Genomic DNA, 20,360 nt, shown 5'->3' on the forward strand with positions numbered 1-20,360 from the left:
TGTTATATATAAAAAATATAATATTTATTAGTTATTTTGTTATATTTTTAAATTATTTAAAAAATATTTTGTCAATAATATTTTTTAAGAATTTTATTATCAGTAACTGAATTTTTTAAATAGTGATTTGGTAGTTAATCTTAAATTCTATATTATTATTATTATTATTATTATTATTATTATTATTATTATTATTATTATTATTATTATTGGTTTGTATTTCATGTGACAGTCAATATAAATGGTATATTATATATTAGTCTACAAGACTACAACACATCCCATCATATTCCTAAGCTTTCATGTGAGGTACAAAGGGTTTAAGCTTAGATATTTTCAATTATTGCTTAGTGATGTGTTCAATATGTACTCTACCGATTTTATATTCCTCAATTATCATAGCACAAACTTGTAGTGCATCATTAATTTATAGATTTGGTACTGTGTATAGACTGTGAGATAAAGTGGGTTTATCTTTTTTGAAAGTGATCATTCAAAAACTAGTATATATATATATATATATATATATATATATATATATATCTTATTTAATTACCAAGAGCTTTATAAAATATATGGAGCATTTGTGTGATTGTATTTCATTAAGTCATATTTTAGATAAAACAATTATAATTGAGTGGTTAAGAAGAATGTACAGGGATTAAGGAATATCTATTATGTCTCACTCAAAAATTTTATTTTACCAAAACAAAATAATTTTCATACAATGATTACAAATTGGTGTATTTAAAAATAAAAATACTATGTGTATATAAATCAGATACTAAATTATTTACTATATATAAATATATGTATTATTTAATTTATTTTAAATATATAATTTATATTTTAATATATATTTTATATAAATAATAACTAATTTGATAGCTAAATATTAATGTACACCTAACATAACCTAACATAATTGTTTAAAAACTTATTCGAGTATGATTGATCAATACAAATACTTAATATTATACTTATATTAAAAATTTTGTCTCTTCCAATTATGTGTAGGCCTATCTATATTAACATAAAGATCAACCATGTTATCAAACTTCTTTATCAATAGAAATTCTTGATCCAAATTTGTTCTCTAACATTTAAACTCACAAATGTGTGTATAAAAACAAAAATGCTAGAATTAACTATTAAATTAGTCATTATATATTTGTATATAAATATATAAATAACAACAACAATAAAGTCTTGTCTCACTAGGTGGATTCGATTACATGAATCAAATGACATTTTTAAACTCTATTATGTCTACAAAAAAAATTGTTTACATATAGATCTCGTTTGACCAATTCATTGATGATTTTCCTAGATTTTCCTTTACCTTTCATTCCTTATCCATCTTCCATCTCATCCACTCTCCTGACTGAGTGCTCTGTCGGTCTTCTTCTCACATGTCTAAACCACCTGAAAGTCTCTATCATATATCTTCGTTTCTTATTCTATCCAATTGCGTATGACCACTCATTTATCTCAACATCTTCATCTCTGCTACATTTAATTTATCTCCGTGCTCCCTTTGGCCGCCCAATACTCTATACTATAGAGCATAGCTGGTGATAGCAGTGCGATAGAATTTACATTTAAGTTTTAAAGGCATTTTTTTTTTCACATATAAAACCATACGCACTCTACCATTTTGACCAACCTACTTAAATCCTATAATTTACATCATGTTAAATCTTTTCATTATCCATATGATGCACCCAAGATACATAAACTTTTAACTTTTTGTATGATATTTTTTCCAATCTTCACCTCTGTATTAGGGTTTTTCCTTCGGGGCCAAACTTACATTCCATATATTTCGTCTTGCTATGCCTTATGCACAAACCATACACTTCTAAAACTTCTCTCCATAAATCCAACTTCTTATTTAGGTATTTCCTTAACTCTCTCGTAAGGATAATATCATCGGCAAAAAGCATACTCCATGACACAGACTCTTGGATATGCTTTGTGAGTACTTCAAAGCCTAATGTAAAAAGGTATGGACTTAAGGATGAATCCTGGTGTAATCATATACCAATAGAAAATTTTTCTGTCATATCACTTTGAGTCTTCACACTAGTTGCACTCCATCATACATGTCTTTAATTGCACGAATATATGCTATCCTTACTCTCTTCCTTTCCAAAACCTCCATAAGACATCCCTTAGCACTCTATCGTACACTTTTTCCAAATCAATAAACACCATATGTAGATCCCTTTTATTACTACGATACCTCTCTATTATCATTCTTAACAGGTATGTAGTTTCACCGTGGATCTGTCTAGCTAAATTGATTTTCTGTTACTTATGCCTCTTGTCTCAACCTCGATTTTATCACCCTTTTCCATAACTTTATGGTATGGCTCATGAGATTGATCCCTCTATAATTTTTGCAACTCTGTATATCCCCCTTATTCTTGTAGATAGGTACCAAGGTACTCTTTCTCCACTCATCTAGCATCTTTTTTTATTTTAAAATCTCATTAAAAAGCTTGGTTAACTAACTGATGCTTTTCTCTCCAAGTCCCTTTCAAACTTCAATCGGGATATTATCGAGTCCTACTGCTCTGTCATTTTTCATCCGTTTAGAGCCTCTTTTACCTCGAAGTCTCAAATCCTTTAATAATAGTCGAAGTTTTGATCTTCTTCCCTCATGCATAATCGACCAAGACTCGAAAAAGTCTTCTATTCTTCATTAAATAACTTGTAGAAATAGCTTTATCACATTTCATTGATCTTCTCATCTTGAGGGAAAATCTCTCCGTTTTTATCCTTTATGCACTTAACCTGATCCAAGTATCTCGTTTCTCTTTCACGACTCTTTGCAATTCTATACATACATTTTTCTCATTCCTTCGTACCTAAAGACTGGTAGAGACCCTCATATGCTCTTGTTCTTGCTTCACTTACAGTCACATTTTTCTCTTTCTTAGCCACCGTATATTTTTTTCAATTATCTGTATTGCTATTATATCACTTTTATTGATGCATATACTCGTTACACTTCAATTTATTTACTGCATATTAATTCTCAAGCGTTTTAGGCATTTGTTCAATTTAAATCTACAATCAAAAAGTTTACAGGTTTGAAGATCAAAAACCTTCAAACACACCATGGAGGGAGTATCTTTCTTCAGTCTTCACCTCTTTTCTCATCAACCATGGCATCACTCATCGATTTTCATGCCCATATACCCGTCAATAGAATGGGAGGGCCAAAAGAAAATATCGACATGTCACTAAGACAAGACTTGCCATGCTTGCAACGATTTCTTTTTCTTTACAGTATTGGGACGATGCTTTTCTTTCGGCCACCTATATCATTAATTGGTTACCTTCCTCTAATACTCATGATCTCTCCCATAAAAGGAGCTATCTTTATGCTAAAAGGTAGCTCATATGCATACGAAAAGGAGCTACCTTTAGCACCGATGTCCCTCCCATGCGCTATATGTGCTCAACTCCTATTTAAAGGACTCTGTCTCTGTATCCTGAGCATCCCTCTTTCCCATGCGTGCAAGGAGCTCGTTGTATCTCTTACCAGCCAAATTGAACTGGTGACCGTGTTGGCTCTGTGTCAGGCTATGGACCTACTTACACAAATCAATATCCGACGGATCTGCAAAGCTGTTGGCCGAGGTAGAAGAAGCCTAAAAGGTGGATGTGCGCAAGTTGCTGGTGAAGAACGACCCCACTCCAAAGATGGTGCTCTTCTGTGATTAAGATGGTGCCACATGACATCAAGATCCACTATGGATGTGCTCGAAGCATTGCCATTATTTGCTGAGATTGCTGTGTTGCAACCTCAAAGTTATAAGTGTATAAATCCTAACACATTCAATATGAATGTCAATATAATTATAGATACGATAGTATATTATAAATACTATAAAAGGTTGATTACTTACATAAAAGTCTGTAGAGCGCCGATAAGCAAATCTCTCATTGTTCTCCTTGAGCATGCGGGCTTGTTTGAAGACCTCGGCCAAAGAAACAGGACGCTCCAACGACTTTGTCTGCACATATTGGATAAGCATATTAAAAAAGTCTCAATTAATTAAAGAAACAAAGATAAAACTAGCTAAACATATTTAAAGAAGTTATATCATTTTGGCCTTTGTCTTCATAATCGTTGTCGAACTCCCTGTGTTATTTGACGCACTGTTGGCCCTATTCGTGGCCTAACGACATTTGAAATCTTCATCTGTCTCCCAGTACAAATACAAGGCCTTCTTAATGTTGGGTCGAAGTCACTGCGTCAGGTGGTCCCTCCTCATTTGCACGTCGTCTAACATATGCTGAAGATAATTTGCCATACAGTGGTGGAAGATCTTTTTTATTATCATAATATATGGTTAAAACTAACATTATAAAACCATAAATGAAATTTAATTAACATAAATAACTAACTTATAGTCCACTTATTAAATCATCTCTCTCTGACTTTAGGAAAGACCTTCTTGTAGCCAGGTCAAGAATGGTCATAAAGCAACTTTATAACGTTTATACACTTCTGTATACAAATATTATTATTTAGTGCAAACCTACAATGAGATAATTTACATTTAGTAGAAAATATACATTAAAGGTGAACGAAATATAAATAGTTATACAAATTAAAGAAGTTTAATGTTTACTTAGTCATGCCATCAGGCAAAATCAACATCTTAGTGACCTGTTGTGATGCGGGATATGGTCGGGATCCATGAGAAGAAGCTAGCATTGCTTCGGGGTCGACCACAAGAAGTGGCGTGGATGTCGGGACCTGCTAAGGAGGTGGAGGTGGTAAAGGAGTCGACTCTGTCTCAGATCGAGGTGGAGCAACAGTTGCAGAACCCCAATAATTATAGTTCAAAATCATGATGAAAGACTAGTTCCCTAGAGCTGTGCTTGTGATGTTACCGGCGTAGCGAATGTAGAGGGTGATTGAGTAGTTATCGGGGGTGAGTCCCCCACCCTCTACCCTAACCATGAGGGTGACCTCCGCCACTACTTCTACAGGATATGTCTACCTGAAACAAATAATTAAGGTAGTTAAACCCCCTCAAAGAACTCAGATTTTGTCCCCCCCAGTTGTTTGTTATTCCTGTCATACATCCACAAGCGATAGCTTAGAATCATTTTGCTATAAACAACCTAGAATTCAACAAACAACACAACTTAATTATTAATTTTCTTTTTAGAAATTTCGGCAGAGTTTCGACTATAATCAGCGACCTCCACCAAATGTAAATTTTAAATTTTATATACCAATCATGTCCCTAAATAATTTTAACAGAAATTCGGCAGAATTTTTTCTTAATTCAGAAACCTCAAAAAAAAAAAAAATTCTCAATTATCACAATTTAAACAATCGCAATCATATATTAAAACAAGTAACTAACACATTTTATGAATTCTTTAGAAATTTCGACAGAGTTTCGGCTATAATTAGCGACCTCTAACAAATGTAATTTTTAACTTTTACAAATGAAACATGTTTAAAAACAATGTTAAGGAAAATTCGGCAAAGTTTTCTCTTAATTCAAGAACCTCCACCACAGAAATTTCACAGTTTAATTTAAACAATTGTAAGCATATATCAAAACAAACAAACATTCAAACAAACATGAAATCCTAGCCGTTCTAGTAGGTATTCCTTTACCACCATGCAATTTTCTAGCAACACAAAGATTTTAAGATGGCGTTATTAGGCAAATTTCTCCTACTTCTGTCCTAAAGATCTATCATAGAAAAAATAAATCCGACGTAAAATTTAAGCAATTTAACAGATTTAGAGATAAAAAAGTTAATATCAGTACTGCATGAACAACCTACATATATAAGCAGCATGAACAATCCACAATAACACTACATAATCTTTAAATAAAAGAAAATAAAAATCCTAAAACAAAGACAAAGTTAGTACAAGTTAAAACTTAATAAACAAAATTAATAATCAAAACTAATGAAATTTTTAAAAATACTTATAAAAATTAATGAAGCTAAGTGATTATCCTAAGCTAATCCAATAAACTGTAAACAGTAAATCTACATAATTAACTACTTAACGTTAACCCAAAATTCTAATTAGCACTAAATTAACTTAGTTAATAGACGAGTAAACTAATCCAAGTTTATTTTAATTTGGGTATTTACTTAAAAAAAAAAAAGAATATAGTAGACGCAGCTAGGTTGTGAGTTGTGACGGACGATCCAATGCTCGTCAGTTATCATGATTTGAAGACTTGAGACAACATCATCCGAATATCCGAATCCGACAGTGTTGTCCAGAAAGAACAAAAAACCACAGGTAGTTAAAACGAAAAATGATATAACGTTGGGCAAGCATGCAGATAAGGAGTCACAGTCAAAACTCAAATGTTTGTAGTAGCAAGAGTTACATGGGTTGGGCCCAGTGCTTATAAAAGGCCCAATTCGCATAAAACAGAGACGAGTCAAGTCGTCGTTGATTTCCCTTTCATCGTCGTTGTCACATTTGTTACGCTCTATAACCTGAAAAGAAAAGTGCCACAACACACGCAGCTTCCCCAACCGTTGCACACAGCTTCTAACACTAGGGACTAATTACACACTCTCTTCCCTCTCTCGCAAATTCCACTTCGTTTCTCTCTTTCTCTCTCTCTCTCTCTCTAACTTTCTCTCTCTAGGGTTAGGGTTTCGTTCCAATTTAGTGTTGGCCAAGCTGGATAGGCACAGAGGAGACCGCTATGGAAACAATAACAACAACAACAACGATGATTCTCATGGCCACCGTCACTCTTCGAGGCCGCACTCTCGCTTCTCCGATTCTCCCATGACATACCACAACTCTCGTCGGAGCCCCGCGCACTTCCGCTCTGGAGGCCGCGGCTTCCACAGCTCGCCACGTCGCTCTCCCGCTGGGCCTGGAGGTTTCCACCCAATTGGCCCCGGGGAAGGGTTCGGGCCGATGGGTGGTGACGGTTATGGAGAATACGGGTTCAACACTTACCAGGCTCCTCCTCCGCAGCTGTCTGGTCACAAGCGAGGGTTTCGTGGAGTTTCGCCAGGTGAGTTTGAGTTTGAATTGGAGCTCTTCGTTTTCCGTTTGTTGGCAGAATGTATTTTTGCGTGGTTTGGTTTAATCGCAATTGATTGAGCTGGGTGGCGTTGGCATGAGGCTTCTTGAGCTTTGGCGTTGGGATACGTTTTTTAAGAGTTTAAATCTGTATTAAATATTGTTATTAAGAATTTAAAGTTGCTGTCCGTAGTGGCAATTGCGGTTGTGATTGTCAGTATACCCGGGAATTGTGTGCATAATTATATTGTTGTAAATTGCAGTGATCACAACAAAACCGCACCTGAATCATAATTGAAAACCTGCAATTCGGATATATATTTTAGAATGCTGGTATTAGCTTACGTTTTTTACTTGCTTAAAGTACTGTTATAATTCGGTTCCTACCTGAGCTCCAGAATATATAGGCGTCCACTTATTCTGTTATTTTATAGCCATGGTTAGTTGGAGAAGGCTTGATTGTAGTTTTATATGTCCTGCAACAATAGTTGTTTCAGTTTTTGCTCTATTAATATAATTTCACCCATGCTTTTTCTACCCTAATGTTTTCCATGAAAGCCTAGCATGACTTATGGCACTTGCTATCCTTCAAATGAAATGATTGAAACATTTGTCCTTTTTAGATCGTTTTGATGGTGGAAACTTTGCCAAACTATTTGTTGGATCTGTGCCCCGAACAGCCACTGAAGAAGATGTAAGATATACTAACCGTGTTTATTGTTATTATATTGTTAAATTGTCAAGAGAGATCTAAACATAAATGCACATACTACAAACTTGATGCCTTACAAGACGTTATGACGTCATTTAATCTATATAGCCGATCTCGCCTTGTGGGACAAGGCTTTGTTGTTATTGTCTAATGATTTAATGCTTTTCACAACATTGAAAGATATTAAACTAGTCTAGTATTTGATGACTAATTATTTCCTTGTCACGATCATGATGTTAGATTCGACCTTTGTTTGAGGAACATGGGAATGTGATTGAGGTCGCGCTGATCAAGGATAAAAAAACTGGGCAGCATCAAGGTATTTATAATTTTAATATGCTGAGACTGTTGTGATTTATATGCATCTTATTTCAGGTCCTTTGAGAGGCTGATGGGAGGAAAAATGAGCTCATCATCATCTCAGTTTGTTTTTGCAACAAGTTCAGGCTTGTTGGTTTTGGTTCCACCCTTTTTGTTCCTCGTCCTGTCATACCAGAAGGAGGCAAGACGTGTAAACCTGTAAGCTGCTCTTTGTATAGCAGATGGGATCTTGGAGGACCAAAAGATCCTGCTCTTGCAATTGTAGCTGCAGCAGTGGGGGCATTACCCAACAACTAATTGTAGTGGGAGTTTCGGATGCCATAGTTGTAGGGTTGTTTGTGTCAAGAATTTAGAAGGCAGTTTTTGTACAAAGGGAACAGAGAAAAACATTGGGATTGTTACAATTGAATGGTGTGAATCACAATGTATTTCTAGTGGTTTCATGTTTTTCATGTTTTGGTGAACGTAATAGCTTATTGAATGGCTTGGCATGTCATATATCTGTTTTAATTCAATAAATTGCATGGGTCTGAAGTTGGGTTGACAAAACATGGATGGTACACTTCATTAGTTCCCTTATGAATGGCAGACCGGTTGGTGATATGACTGATGGATGTTCATTTGCAGCTTGTTATGTAAAGCGTAGGCGAGTGGATTCAGTTTTATTGTTGCGCTTATGTGATGGATTTACTTTAACGTTTCGTGATGGTGTGGATTTAGAATTATCATTATCTTTTGGAACATTGAATTTGCTTCGTTGTGATGCTAGGCATGCGATTACGTATAATTATGCCACCCCTTCCAAATTTATTTTGGAAGCCTGTGATTTCTTATGTGTCCTGGTTTGGGATAAAAATAGTGATGTCCACATACATGTATTTGTGGAGTTGGTATTTGAATAGATTGAATCTATTTCCAACTGGTATAAGTCATTTGTGCTTCTGCCTTCCCATATTTGTGCTAAGGTTGGATTCACCATTGTGCTTCATTTATTAGAGCAGTTCAGTTTCTATACTAAGTAAATTACTAGGCATGAGTGTGTATTCAGCGCACATACTCATGTTTTGAACCAGTCGATTGTGAATATATTAGTACAAGGATTCCTGTTCTGTGGATCTATCTGGTGTAGTTGCTTTAGTTAATGTCTTCTCAAGCGAAGTTTCTCTCTCTGCCTTGGGAAAGTATAAATCTGCATAATGTGACATCAGCTTCTTATAAGAGATATGGAATAGAATTTTACTTGCTCAGCTAAATTAGATATTGCTTATGATATAGTCTACTGGTGATAATTGCCAGTTGCCAGATTATGTGTTAGTATTCATTGTTTAGGATTTTTGGTCTCTTGACCTATGGGAACTTGTCTACATGGTCCATTGAAAATCCTGTGTTAATTGTTTTTTTTTTTTATAATTTCAATTGCTCGTTATGCTCTTAAATTTTATTTAATCTATTGTCCTTTCCCATATAGTTGTTACAATGTGCACAACAAGACGTTGATCTCATTTGTTCAGTAATTAATAACCATGGGCAGAACTCTTTTTTTCCAACTTTCTATCTATCAAAACATTTTGTAGTTACTGTTAACCTTTGGTGGCAAATGAGTTCTTTGGTGGTTGTGGATTTATAGTTGATATCTGTTGTGATGAAAAGGTGGGTTTGGGTTATAATTTTAATATAACTGCCATAAAAGATTTTTGTTGTGCAGGTTGTTGTTTCATAAAATATGCTACCTCAGAAGAAGCTGATCAGGCAATTAGAGCATTACACAATCAGCATACCCTTCCTGGAGTGAGTTGCAGTGCTTTTGAATCCTAAATACTGAATATTGAGGGAAATTTATGATTAATGGTTTTCTGACACTTGTATTGCCAATTAGGGTGTTGGTCCTATCCAAGTACGCTATGCTGACGGGGAGCGGGAACGGCTTGGTAGCTATCTCTCTTTCTTCAAATTGATATATTTGAAAATTTTTAAATCCATATGTACATTACTCTCTCCTCCTCAAAATATGTGTCTCTTTTACCTTTTAGGTTCATTGAAAATTAATATATCTAGGCAGGGATTGTCCAAATATATTAATTTTTGAATGAATCTAAAATGTGAGACAGTTATTTTGATGAGGGACTATACAGAAAGATTAGATAATAACTACCCATAGGTTATAAGTTGAACATGTAGTTTCCTGCTTCTTTTACAAATTAAAATGTCTCTATAGCTATCAAGAAACCCTGTTAATTTTCATGTGAGGGGGTTCTTATGATTGAAACATATTTATTATGAAAGAACATAAAAGGTTGATCATCGATGTTACAATCATTAGCTTTTCTTTTTTCTTTTTTTTTTTTATATGGTAAAAGGTTGAAAAACATGTTTATTACATTTTTTTGTTAGTTCTTGTTATTTAACTTTCCATGCTTCAAGCCTTCTGTCTATTGCAGTATCAGCTTAATATTCCCCTCAAAAGTTATTTGAACCCTAGTGAACTTTAGTTTTCAGTTTGAGCAATATCTTAGTTGATGAGGGAAAAAGGTAAGAGAGAGAGGTACCAATAGTACTTCAGTCTGTGACATACTCTGAATTCTGGATGGAGACTTTTATGGCTGGGTGATCTTTTGTTGTATTTATTAAAGCATTAGTACTCAGGGTCATCGGACTTTCTTTGCTGACTTCTTCTTATTGCTGCAAATCAATTTATGATAGGTGCAGTTGAGTACAAATTATTTGTGGGATCTCTGAACAAACAAGCTACAGTGAAGGAAGTTGAGGAAGTATGTGGCTTACTGATTAAGCTTCACACTATATGCTATTATAGAAATATTTTCAGTGAAAAAACAGTTTGGTATTCAGAAGGAAAATTTTGGCACCAGGGAATTGATGCCTGGGTTATTCAATGATTTATTTCTATCCAAAAATATATAAAGAAATTGTCTAATGAAATGTTAAATTCACTTATAAATATTTAATTTCTGTTTACTATACTTCTTTAACTATGTGGTGGTTTTTTTTTTTGGTGGGGGGGGGGGGGGGGGGGGGGAGTATTTTCCTTTCTTTTAATTTTAGCATGTAAGTAATAGATGTACCTCTCTGCTTCAGGTTTTCTCAAAATATGGGCGGGTTGAAGATGTTTATCTCATGCGTGATGAGAAAAAGCAAAGCCGTGGTATGTTTTTTATCTGTTCGGAGATATAGCTAGGAACTGTAGGATGCCGGATTAACCTTTTACTTCATTCTTTGGGCTATCCTAATATTTATTCTGGTTTTGTCTTCTATGTCTCGGTATCTGTATTTCTCTTTGACGACAATATCCATTACATAATATTTTGCATCTTTTTTATTGAAGGATGTGGTTTTGTTAAATATTCGCATAGGGATATGGCATTGGCAGCTATAAATGCACTGAATGGGATTTATACAATGAGAGTAAGGAATATTTGAAGTTAGTAATGGTCCTCCTTATGGAAGTTTTCTGCTTTAATCTCTTGTACTTTGCTGCACAGGGTTGTGATCAACCTCTAATTGTGCGGTTTGCTGATCCCAAGAGACCTCGTCAAGGAGATTCTAGGTGAGCTGAAGTCTATTTTAACTCCAAAAATTTAACAAAATTGTTAAGTTGTGCAATTTTCATGTTTGACCCAGTGATTGCATTATGCTTACTGATATCATTTATCAATCCCAAACTAGAAGTAATATGTGCTATTTAGTATTTGGCAATCTGAACTACAGCTTTGTTCAAATTTGAGGTTGCTATTAACTGATAAGTTGATGAAAGGTATTGTGGAGCTCATTTTTATGCACTCAACAAGTTTTTATTTTCTATTACAATCATGGGTGAAGGAAAGGAGTTTATTTTTTGTATTTGAATTTGAATCAGGTAATATTCTTGATGCATGAGTTCTGACATATAAATGAGTGTGCTGGGTTGTGTAAGAGCCTGGCATCTAGATTAAGTAGAAGAATGAAACAATAATAGAAGGGCAAGGAAGATGGAGTGATATCAGTGAGATATCACCCAATTTCCTAGTATTTATTATTAGTAAAAAGAGGGTATAACATAAGTATCCGGTAGTCAAGAGACTTGATTCTCTCCCAAGTCCTAAAGTCTGATCTCATCCCATCTTTTTTCCTTCCCTCATAACAGAATGCTCACTCTCTCACTCCCTTCCAGCTAGGCAAGTTAGTTACGATACCCCCCAGCCCATAGTTCACTCAATAACAGATAAGTCCCTAATTTTTAATTAGCTTGGTACGTAACATGTTGCAGAGAAGCAGACATAAATCAATAAGCTGATACCCAAATGGCTGTCCTATATGTACTATTTTTGGTGTCCTACATATTATTCAAACTTTGAAATGCTCTATATATATCTCAAAGTTGTTACAGAAAATTTTCTTGCTCATTTCAGGGGTCCTGCACTTGGTGGCCCAGGATATGGTTCTAGATTTGATGCACCAGGCCCAAGGTATAATGTACATCCATGCCCTTTTACTTCTTTCTTGTATCTCCTCATTCTCCTGTGTCTATATATATATGTATTGTGGTTCGGTGATGTAATGTTTCATTCTGTATAACATCGTGCAGATTTCCATCAAATATTACTGATCCCATGGGTGATCGTATGCCTCCTCCTAATGCTTGGCGTCCAATGCATGCACCAAATATGGGCCCATCTCCGAATGCTGGTTTTCGTGCGGTCGGGCCTCCAATGGTTCCAAGGTCTGGTGACATGGCATTGCCTACAAATCCAGTAAGTATAAACTAAGAGATGAAGTTATGCTTGCCCAAATACAACTTTTCCCTTCTGAAATGTGGTGCGTCTACTGTTTATGTTAGTATTGAATTTGTTCTGGATTCTGTGAAATCTGGTCATGCCAAGAAAGAACAATCCTATTTAATGTGTTGTCTATTAATTTGATGAGTAGAACTATAACTGCAAAATTTTGTATGTATCTATTGACATAAGTCATCCTGCTTTTAATACGTAGCATATTGTTGGCAGGGCTACGGGGAAAAGGGAGGGGATCATAGAATTTATTAGTACTTTTTGAAAATGCTGTCTTTATTGCACTTTAAAAAAAAAAATACCGAAGTTGTGTTTGTATTTCAATTAAATGGGACAAATGGAAATGTTGACTGTTAATTGGTATAGGTATTTAGTTTATGATAAAAATGGTAGGAGTTGATGGAAACATGAAATCTGGTTGTACTAAACTAGAACTTCGTTGCTATATGTTATTGGCCAATCATCCTTCCTAGATCTATTATAGAAAATGATGTATTAGTTGCTGGTTGTGTGATCTTTTCTCTAAACCTTTTACTCTTCTTCCTCCATCATTTGTTTATTTTTTTTCAATGATCTGGTTGGTCACATCTATTGTTTATACTAAAATGAAATGTAGGGTGGTCCTATGACTGGCATGGGAGGTCCAATAGATGACCGTTTCCAAGTGCAAAATTTTCCACCATTTTCACAACAGGTATAATTAAAATAATCAGCAGTTTGACATGAATTAATAATTAGGGTTTACTGCTTGTTTGCGACCCTAAAATAAAAGAGAATAATACATTAATGTCACTGTCAGAATTTCAACCAGCCTATGCCACAAATTCCACCAGCCAGCCAGCAACAACAAATAGCACCATTGCACAAACCGACACAATCTTCTCAGGAGTTGCCTCCTTCCCACCAGTTGTACCCTCAAGGTCCGACACCCTACTTACAAACTCCACCCCCTTCATCTGTACGGCATCCTGGCCAGCCACAACTTCCACTCCCTGCTGGTTCTCTACCTTCACAGCAGATTCATAGCATGAGTGGGCAGTTCCCAACTTCACAACCCCAAGCTCAGCAGAGTTCTTTGGCTACTGCATTTCCTCAGGCACCTCTTGATACTAGCGGAAAATCTGGTACAACTTTGGCTACCTCAAATAAACCGCAAGTTCCCACTGGGCAGCAGCAGACAGTTCAACCTCTTCAGCAATCCCCCTCTCAGTTAGCTCAGATGCTGTCACAGCAAACTCAGACTTTACAAGCAAGCTTTCATTCCTCTCAGCAGGCCTTCTCCCAGCTCCAACAACAACTACAGATGATACAACCATCTAGTCAGGCTAATACATTGCAGCAAAATTCAGAAGCTACTAAAAATCAGGTATTTTTGGTTAAAATCTGCTTGGCTTAGCCTTCTCTTTAGATTCTAGTATTTCAATTTCTCACTTTGGATAGGTTTCATGTTTTGCGGATTAGTGTTTCTGCTTGATTTTTATTAAGTAGAATGTGGACGTGTGGAAATTGTTTTGAATCAGTTTTACTTCAAAGCTTTTGATTGTTGCAGTTCTTCCATCGATGGTATTATTAGAGTTGACATATGGTTATAGTGTACTAGTGTTCGTGGGATGTATAATTTATAATTATTTGAGGAAGCTTTGCAGTAACATTCATCTGCTAATGCTTTCTACCTGTAGTCTCAATGGGCTGGAACCATACCGCAGACCATGGTCAGCACTGCTGCAGAAATGCCTTCATCTGCATCTGCTTCTGCTTCTGCTGCTGTACCAGTGGTAAGCCCAAACACAGCTATTGTGAAATCTAATTGGACAGAGCATTTATCTCCAGAGGGTTTCAAGTATTACTACAATAGTGTCACTGGTGAAAGTAGGGTAAGAATTTGTTTTTTATTTGTCATTATCTTCCCTGACTTATAATTCACTTGAGTAGTTGAGTAACTATTGTTAACTGTAATGAACCTATAGTGGGAGAAACCAGAGGAGTTGACATTATATGAACAGCAAAAGCAACAGCAAATGATGTCTATGCAGCAGTCTCAGTCTCAGTCACAGCCTTCAGTAGTATCTGCTCAGCAACTTCCTCAAGTCCAACAGGTTCAGCCTCAAGGTAATCAAGGCCGGGCTCTCCACCATCAACAAATGCAGCAGCCCCCGGTGGTAAGCATATCTATGATATTCTTGCATTGTAAAAAGATTTTATGTTGCTGACTTTGCATTTTGCAATTCTAGTTCCAGGCATACGGAGTTACAGGTCACCAAGGTATTCAGGTAAAATTATTCTTGCCAACACCTGGTTAAATCGCTAGAGAGATGATTCCCAATGTTCTTCATAATCAGTCCATGGAGCCTCTGGCACTTTATGTTGTCAGTATTTTGGTAGCTCCTTTTTGTTGTATTAATTGGAACTACTGCTTCTATTCAGGATTATAAACAGATACAGGCATCTGGAATTTCTGCTGTTGATGCTGGAAGCTACTCTCAGGTATTCCGAGGTTTACACTTCACATCTTTCATTTGTGTTATTATGTCCTTTAGTCTAATGTTATTTCATGAATCAATTCCAGGGCATCCAAACTTCTCAAGAGTGGATGTGGAAAAATAAGCCTGCAGGTTCCAATCCTTGCACCCACTTCTCTACCCTGCCCCAAATGCGCATCCACACGTGTGCACATGCATAGGCACACACAAACCACATGAATTTCAATTAAAAAATAGGATGTGCTAATGTTGCCATCACCTTGCTATTTTACCTTGATGTCGGTGGGGAATTTTTTTCGGGATATTTTCGTTAGAAGGGTAGTTAGTCCGCAGTTTTTCAATTTGTAGTATCTTTTCGATTTCCATTGTTTCTCTGAGTTTGGGTTGGGATTTGAAAGGAGGTAACTTGTGAATTTTGTTGGTTAAGAATGCTGGAGATATTTGTTCGAGCATTCTTGTTACTCTTTTCACTTCCAGTGCTGACATATCTTTCTATTCTATTTGCACCCGCAGGAGTTTGAACTTGGATTTTTTGAGCTTTGAGGCAGCAGCTCGAGATGTTTCAGCCTTTCAATGGCTGTAAAAACAGAATCTCTAATCGCTCAAAGGTAGGGCACTGTCACCTTCATTCTGCTTCAAAATGGCATGTAACCGTTTATTGTCATTCATGAGTTATTTTGGCCCTTGTTGGGGTTTATTTATCTAATATAATATTAGCAGCTCAGGCCCAACACCAAGGGCCGTGGGGTCATACGTACACCAATATCCAAAACGCCCTACCAGAGCGTCTTACGTCTTGTGTAACATAAGCTTCGATTTAATTATAAATTTTAACACAAAAATAATTGCAGGGACATCGTAGATGAAATTTCTTAGGTTTCGGTACTGTCGTTTCATATAGTAGCGTAGCATGACACCTGCTTCGTATGAGTTAAGATAATACTCGGGTTAGTTGAGTATATGATAAAATTATTTTTAAAAAAAATGTGTGAAACAATATTAAAAATCATAAGTCAAGTTACATATAAAATTGGTTCTTAAATTTATCTTTTTCTCTACTTCCATGCAAAGTTGATGCTGGATAGGTGAATGAGATAGCGCTTCATTTTGTTTGTGGTGGGGATAGTTTTATGTTGCGCCGTTATTTTAGTAGTTCTTCTACATAGTACGATCCCGTGTCAACTGATAATGGTTGTTTGCAATGTCGTTACGATATCCGTTCGTTTTTTCCCCTGTCGGTAAATCTCAACACATGAGATGTGCCCTTTACGGAAGTCTCAAGTGCTTATGAAGTTTTCTATTTTTCGGATTTTAGCAAGAAGCTTCTTGATGTTTTGTTGGAGAATCTTATTGGTCCAAGTAGTATTTTAGACTTGATTTAAATGTTGAAAGAAGACTACGTCTATAAATATTCGTATACGCCCCACCGCAAAGGGAAACTAGAGCTTTAAGACGCTGCTCAATGGGTTTGATAAATCTTATAATGGTAATAACTAGCAAGTTCCAAGTATATAAGACTAAGCAATAAGCTATGTCGATGTGGGAACTATAATTTGATTCCATATTATAAAAAGGATTAATTAGGTAAGTTAATAGTTCGGCAGTCCCTTCGAATCTGGCCATCAGTTTGGGTACTCGAACCCAAACTTCCCATCTTCACCATTGAATATCTGAAGTCGTCAAAAAAAGCAGATGGATCCTCGACATAGGTTTCCACAATTTGTCGTGTATGATCATTCCCATTGACGAGGGCTTGGTCTGACGGCAGTAGCCCCTCCCCAGAAAGTAGATTAACGTAGTACTGGCTGTCAAATGTAGCTGGTGTAGCGAGGTCAAGGTGTGCAACTTTGTTGGTGTTATCTTCTCCTGAGCACAGCTGTTGCAACGACTCGATGAATTGCATATTAACATCTGATGAGTCACTGCTACTCTGTAGGCGACTGCTAAATGTGGAGCATCGCGCTTTTCCAATTGTATGAGCACCTGAAATAATCACACAGAATTTACATTGTTTTTGTTTGTCACCAAATGCAAGAATTCAAGAGATGATTGATTAACCTGATAAGGCCACCATGTCTTGAAGATTAAGTCCGACATTCTGGAACTTAGTCAAGAGGACATCAACCGTTGAGTTTGGAGCTGGGATGTTATTATTTGCTGCTTCCTTGCTTGCACTTATGCTATCTTTTCTTCCCATTTTCACTTCCCAAGCTGGACCTCCTGACTGTGTAGCTTAACAAATTCATTAGTGGAATGAAAACGAAAACGAAAATGTAAATAATGGATAACCAAAGCACGAACCAGAACGACAGAATCTCGAGCAACAGTTGCCAATATATCAGCACAAGAGACAGTTTCAGGACACACTAATTCTAGCTCTGATTTGATTGCGTCGATCACTTCAAAGCCTCTTAACGAATTCAGGTTTGGAGCTGCACTCTTCTCACCCACAAAATCATCTCTGTCATCTAACAGAACCGAAGCATCACATCCCTGGAAACAATTATTATTGTTATTATAAACATTTGATGGAAGCAATTAATTTGTGCAGTGAAAAAAAGAAACTAAAGAATGTCTTGCATTGACAAAGCAATCATGGAAATGCAGCCTAAGTAATGAGGCTGCCATTCTGGAGTCTTGAGATATAGCTTGTTCCACCCATGAGAAGATTATTGCTTCTGCTTCCGGGCAACTATATTGGTATGTGTCACTCCTTAATGGACACCCACTATCACCATCACCATCACCATTTGCACTTGTTGAACTCGCCTTCATCAACATTAAGCACAACAATACTAAATGCATACCCATTATTGTATATCTCACTGTTAAGGTAGCACTAATGGATTTGCATGCTTAACACTGCATGCTCTTCTATATATATATATTGAGGAGTAAAGGTGATGAAATAGATGGAAGACACAGTCAATAATAAAGAGTGGTTAGTAATGTATCTGTATCACGATAATTACCTAATGCCATGTGCATACCCTACCATTCGTTTTGCATTCAAAATTCATTTTCATCTTTCACACACTATAACCGTATCCCATATCATGTTTCAAAATAGGTTACTATCTTCTAAGATAATGACACGTATTATGTTAAATAATTTAGTCAAATTATCTAATAGGTTTTAGTTATTTTCTTTACATAAAAACATCTTCGTCAAACTTTCAAAATAAAGGGGAAAATGTTATATGAGTAACTTTTCCTAAAAATAATGATGTTTTACTGGAAAACCAAATTAGTTACAATTACACATGCTGCCAACAGATCATGACGTTGATCCATCATGCTTGAGTAAGAATTTCACATGGATATCTTTTGAAGGATCATGGGAATTTATACTGGTCAGAAGCGGATTCATGGGCCACTTTAAAATGAGTAAAGAAAGATAAGAGATAATGTGAAATTCTAAGGCCCAAATTGACATAAATCTTGATCCAGTGGTACCAGCCCAACTCTAGTTGAATCCACTCAACATTGAGTTTTACCAACTCAACCCCCATCCATTTTATGCCAGTGTTTGATTTTCTAAACTCTCCAATTTCCATGATAATTTACGGGTATTTCAGTCCCTAGAATTAACAATATTAATTCCCTCTATGTACAAGAGTTTATCCATATACCTATATTTTTGGCTAATCACTTATCTATGAACGGTGTGTGATATTTCAAAATAATTATGCTATATCTACATTAAAAATTAATTATTAAATTAATTATTTATATAAAATATATATTAAAATATAAAATATAAAAATAAATTAAATAATATATATATTTATATATAAATATATAATAATTAATTTGATAATTAATTTTTTTATGTACATATGTAACATTTTTTATTTTCCCAATCATAATCATAATTATATAAAGTGAATGTGATTAAGCTTGGAAAGTTGAAGTGTTTTCCATCTAGAAGTTTGCATCTTGGGCGCCACATTTTACACACATAATGTGCCTTTGTCCGGCATATTCCTAAACTTGCAGAGCAAGGAATAAAGAAATGTAACATTTTTTTGTTTTGTTTTCCACCTATTTTGAAACTTATCTTATAACTAGCAAGATTTCTATGGGTTATTGAGTTTGTGGAATTAATAACAATAATATGAGATGAATACATAAAAGTTCGATAATGATATATTTATTATATATATTTATTGATCTGAAAAATATGATAATAATAATGTAACTAATAATACTAAATCATATATTAATTAAACATGCTTAATTAATATCAATACATGAAAAGGGGAAGGAAGATTAATTGTTGAAGTAAAGCTGCGCATTTTTCATACTATAAGTTGATAGTTGTGCTGCAATAAATTAAAAAGTAGCAAGTGAATATGTAAATTAATAATGTGTGCAATATATAGATATAATGTTAAGATTAAAGGTTGGTAAAATTTTAAAAACAAAATCTTGAGACATAAATAAATAAGTGAGAAATAATTAAAGAAAGAATTTAGAAGAATTGAGAATATGATTCTTACGAATTGTGTGTGACAAAATATGTCAAAATCAAATATTTTTAAAAATTTTATAATAAATGACATTGTTGGTTTGAGTGTAATTGTTTGAATCGTTATGAGAAATAATAATCTTTAATCCATATTTGTTAGTAACTCTTGAGACTACAATATAAAGTTGGTTATGTGTGAATAATGGCTATTTAAGAAGTATTCCAACATAATCCAATGATTGTCTTTGACTTTTATTTATAGTCATGGCATATGAGAGCATCAAATGAAATTGCCTTCGATGAAACTTAAATGACAGTTTTGTATCTGAAGGAGTTAATGTCATCCTAGATATGAAAACTTTTTCACCAATGTTAGATCTTGATAAAATTTATGCTTCGATAACTTTATTACCAAGCCCTGTGATAACTAATCTAGTACTATTACAAAGCCCTGCTGAATGATCAATATTTTTAATAAGCATCATAGGACACCCATGCTTAAAGCAAAGCTCATGATTTGAAAGTCCGGGAGATTTAATAGTTG

General features: G+C 35.2%; 2 protein-coding genes across 2 annotated transcripts; one reads left to right on the forward strand and one right to left on the reverse strand.

The window, feature by feature from the left end:
• The first annotated feature begins 6,469 nt into the window (after window positions 1-6,469).
• LOC130969482 (flowering time control protein FCA) lies at window positions 6,470-16,102 on the forward strand. The gene is made up of 19 exons (XM_057895224.1): window positions 6,470-7,043; window positions 7,675-7,745; window positions 8,004-8,082; window positions 9,790-9,872; window positions 9,961-10,012; window positions 10,785-10,852; window positions 11,178-11,244; window positions 11,425-11,504; window positions 11,582-11,646; window positions 12,488-12,544; window positions 12,664-12,829; window positions 13,482-13,559; window positions 13,665-14,231; window positions 14,545-14,739; window positions 14,833-15,024; window positions 15,097-15,135; window positions 15,290-15,349; window positions 15,432-15,477; window positions 15,859-16,102. The coding sequence occupies exons 1-19, from the start codon at window positions 6,809-6,811 to the stop codon at window positions 15,864-15,866; spliced, it is 2,208 nt and encodes a 735-aa protein (XP_057751207.1). The 5' UTR covers window positions 6,470-6,808; the 3' UTR covers window positions 15,867-16,102.
• An 819-nt stretch (window positions 16,103-16,921) lies between these two features.
• On the reverse strand, window positions 16,922-18,156 carry LOC130933113 (peroxidase 40). Its single transcript, XM_057862631.1, has 4 exons — window positions 17,926-18,156; window positions 17,647-17,838; window positions 17,404-17,569; window positions 16,922-17,328 (listed from the first exon to the last, which is right to left on the reverse strand). Exons 1-4 carry the CDS (start codon window positions 18,154-18,156, stop codon window positions 16,922-16,924), a joined length of 996 nt encoding a protein of 331 aa, XP_057718614.1.
• Window positions 18,157-20,360: the final 2,204 nt, after the last annotated feature.

Source organism: Arachis stenosperma, chromosome 1, assembly GCF_014773155.1.
Source record: "Arachis stenosperma cultivar V10309 chromosome 1, arast.V10309.gnm1.PFL2, whole genome shotgun sequence".
Lineage (NCBI taxonomy): Eukaryota > Viridiplantae > Streptophyta > Magnoliopsida > Fabales > Fabaceae > Arachis > Arachis stenosperma.

Coding starts and splice junctions, on each gene's coding strand:
- LOC130933113 (XM_057862631.1), bottom strand. CDS start 18,156: ATGGGTATGCATTTAGTATTGTTGTGCTTAATGTTGATGAAGGCGAGT. Junction 17,839..17,925: donor TCCATGATTGCTTTGTCAAT/GCAAGACATTCT, acceptor AATTGTTTCCAG/GGATGTGATGCTTCGGTTCT. Junction 17,570..17,646: donor CTCGAGATTCTGTCGTTCTG/GTTCGTGCTTTG, acceptor TAAGCTACACAG/TCAGGAGGTCCAGCTTGGGA.
- LOC130969482 (XM_057895224.1), top strand. CDS start 6,809: ATGACATACCACAACTCTCGTCGGAGCCCCGCGCACTTCCGCTCTGGA. Junction 10,013..10,784: donor CGGGGAGCGGGAACGGCTTG/GTAGCTATCTCT, acceptor AATTTATGATAG/GTGCAGTTGAGTACAAATTA. Junction 12,545..12,663: donor TTTGATGCACCAGGCCCAAG/GTATAATGTACA, acceptor AACATCGTGCAG/ATTTCCATCAAATATTACTG.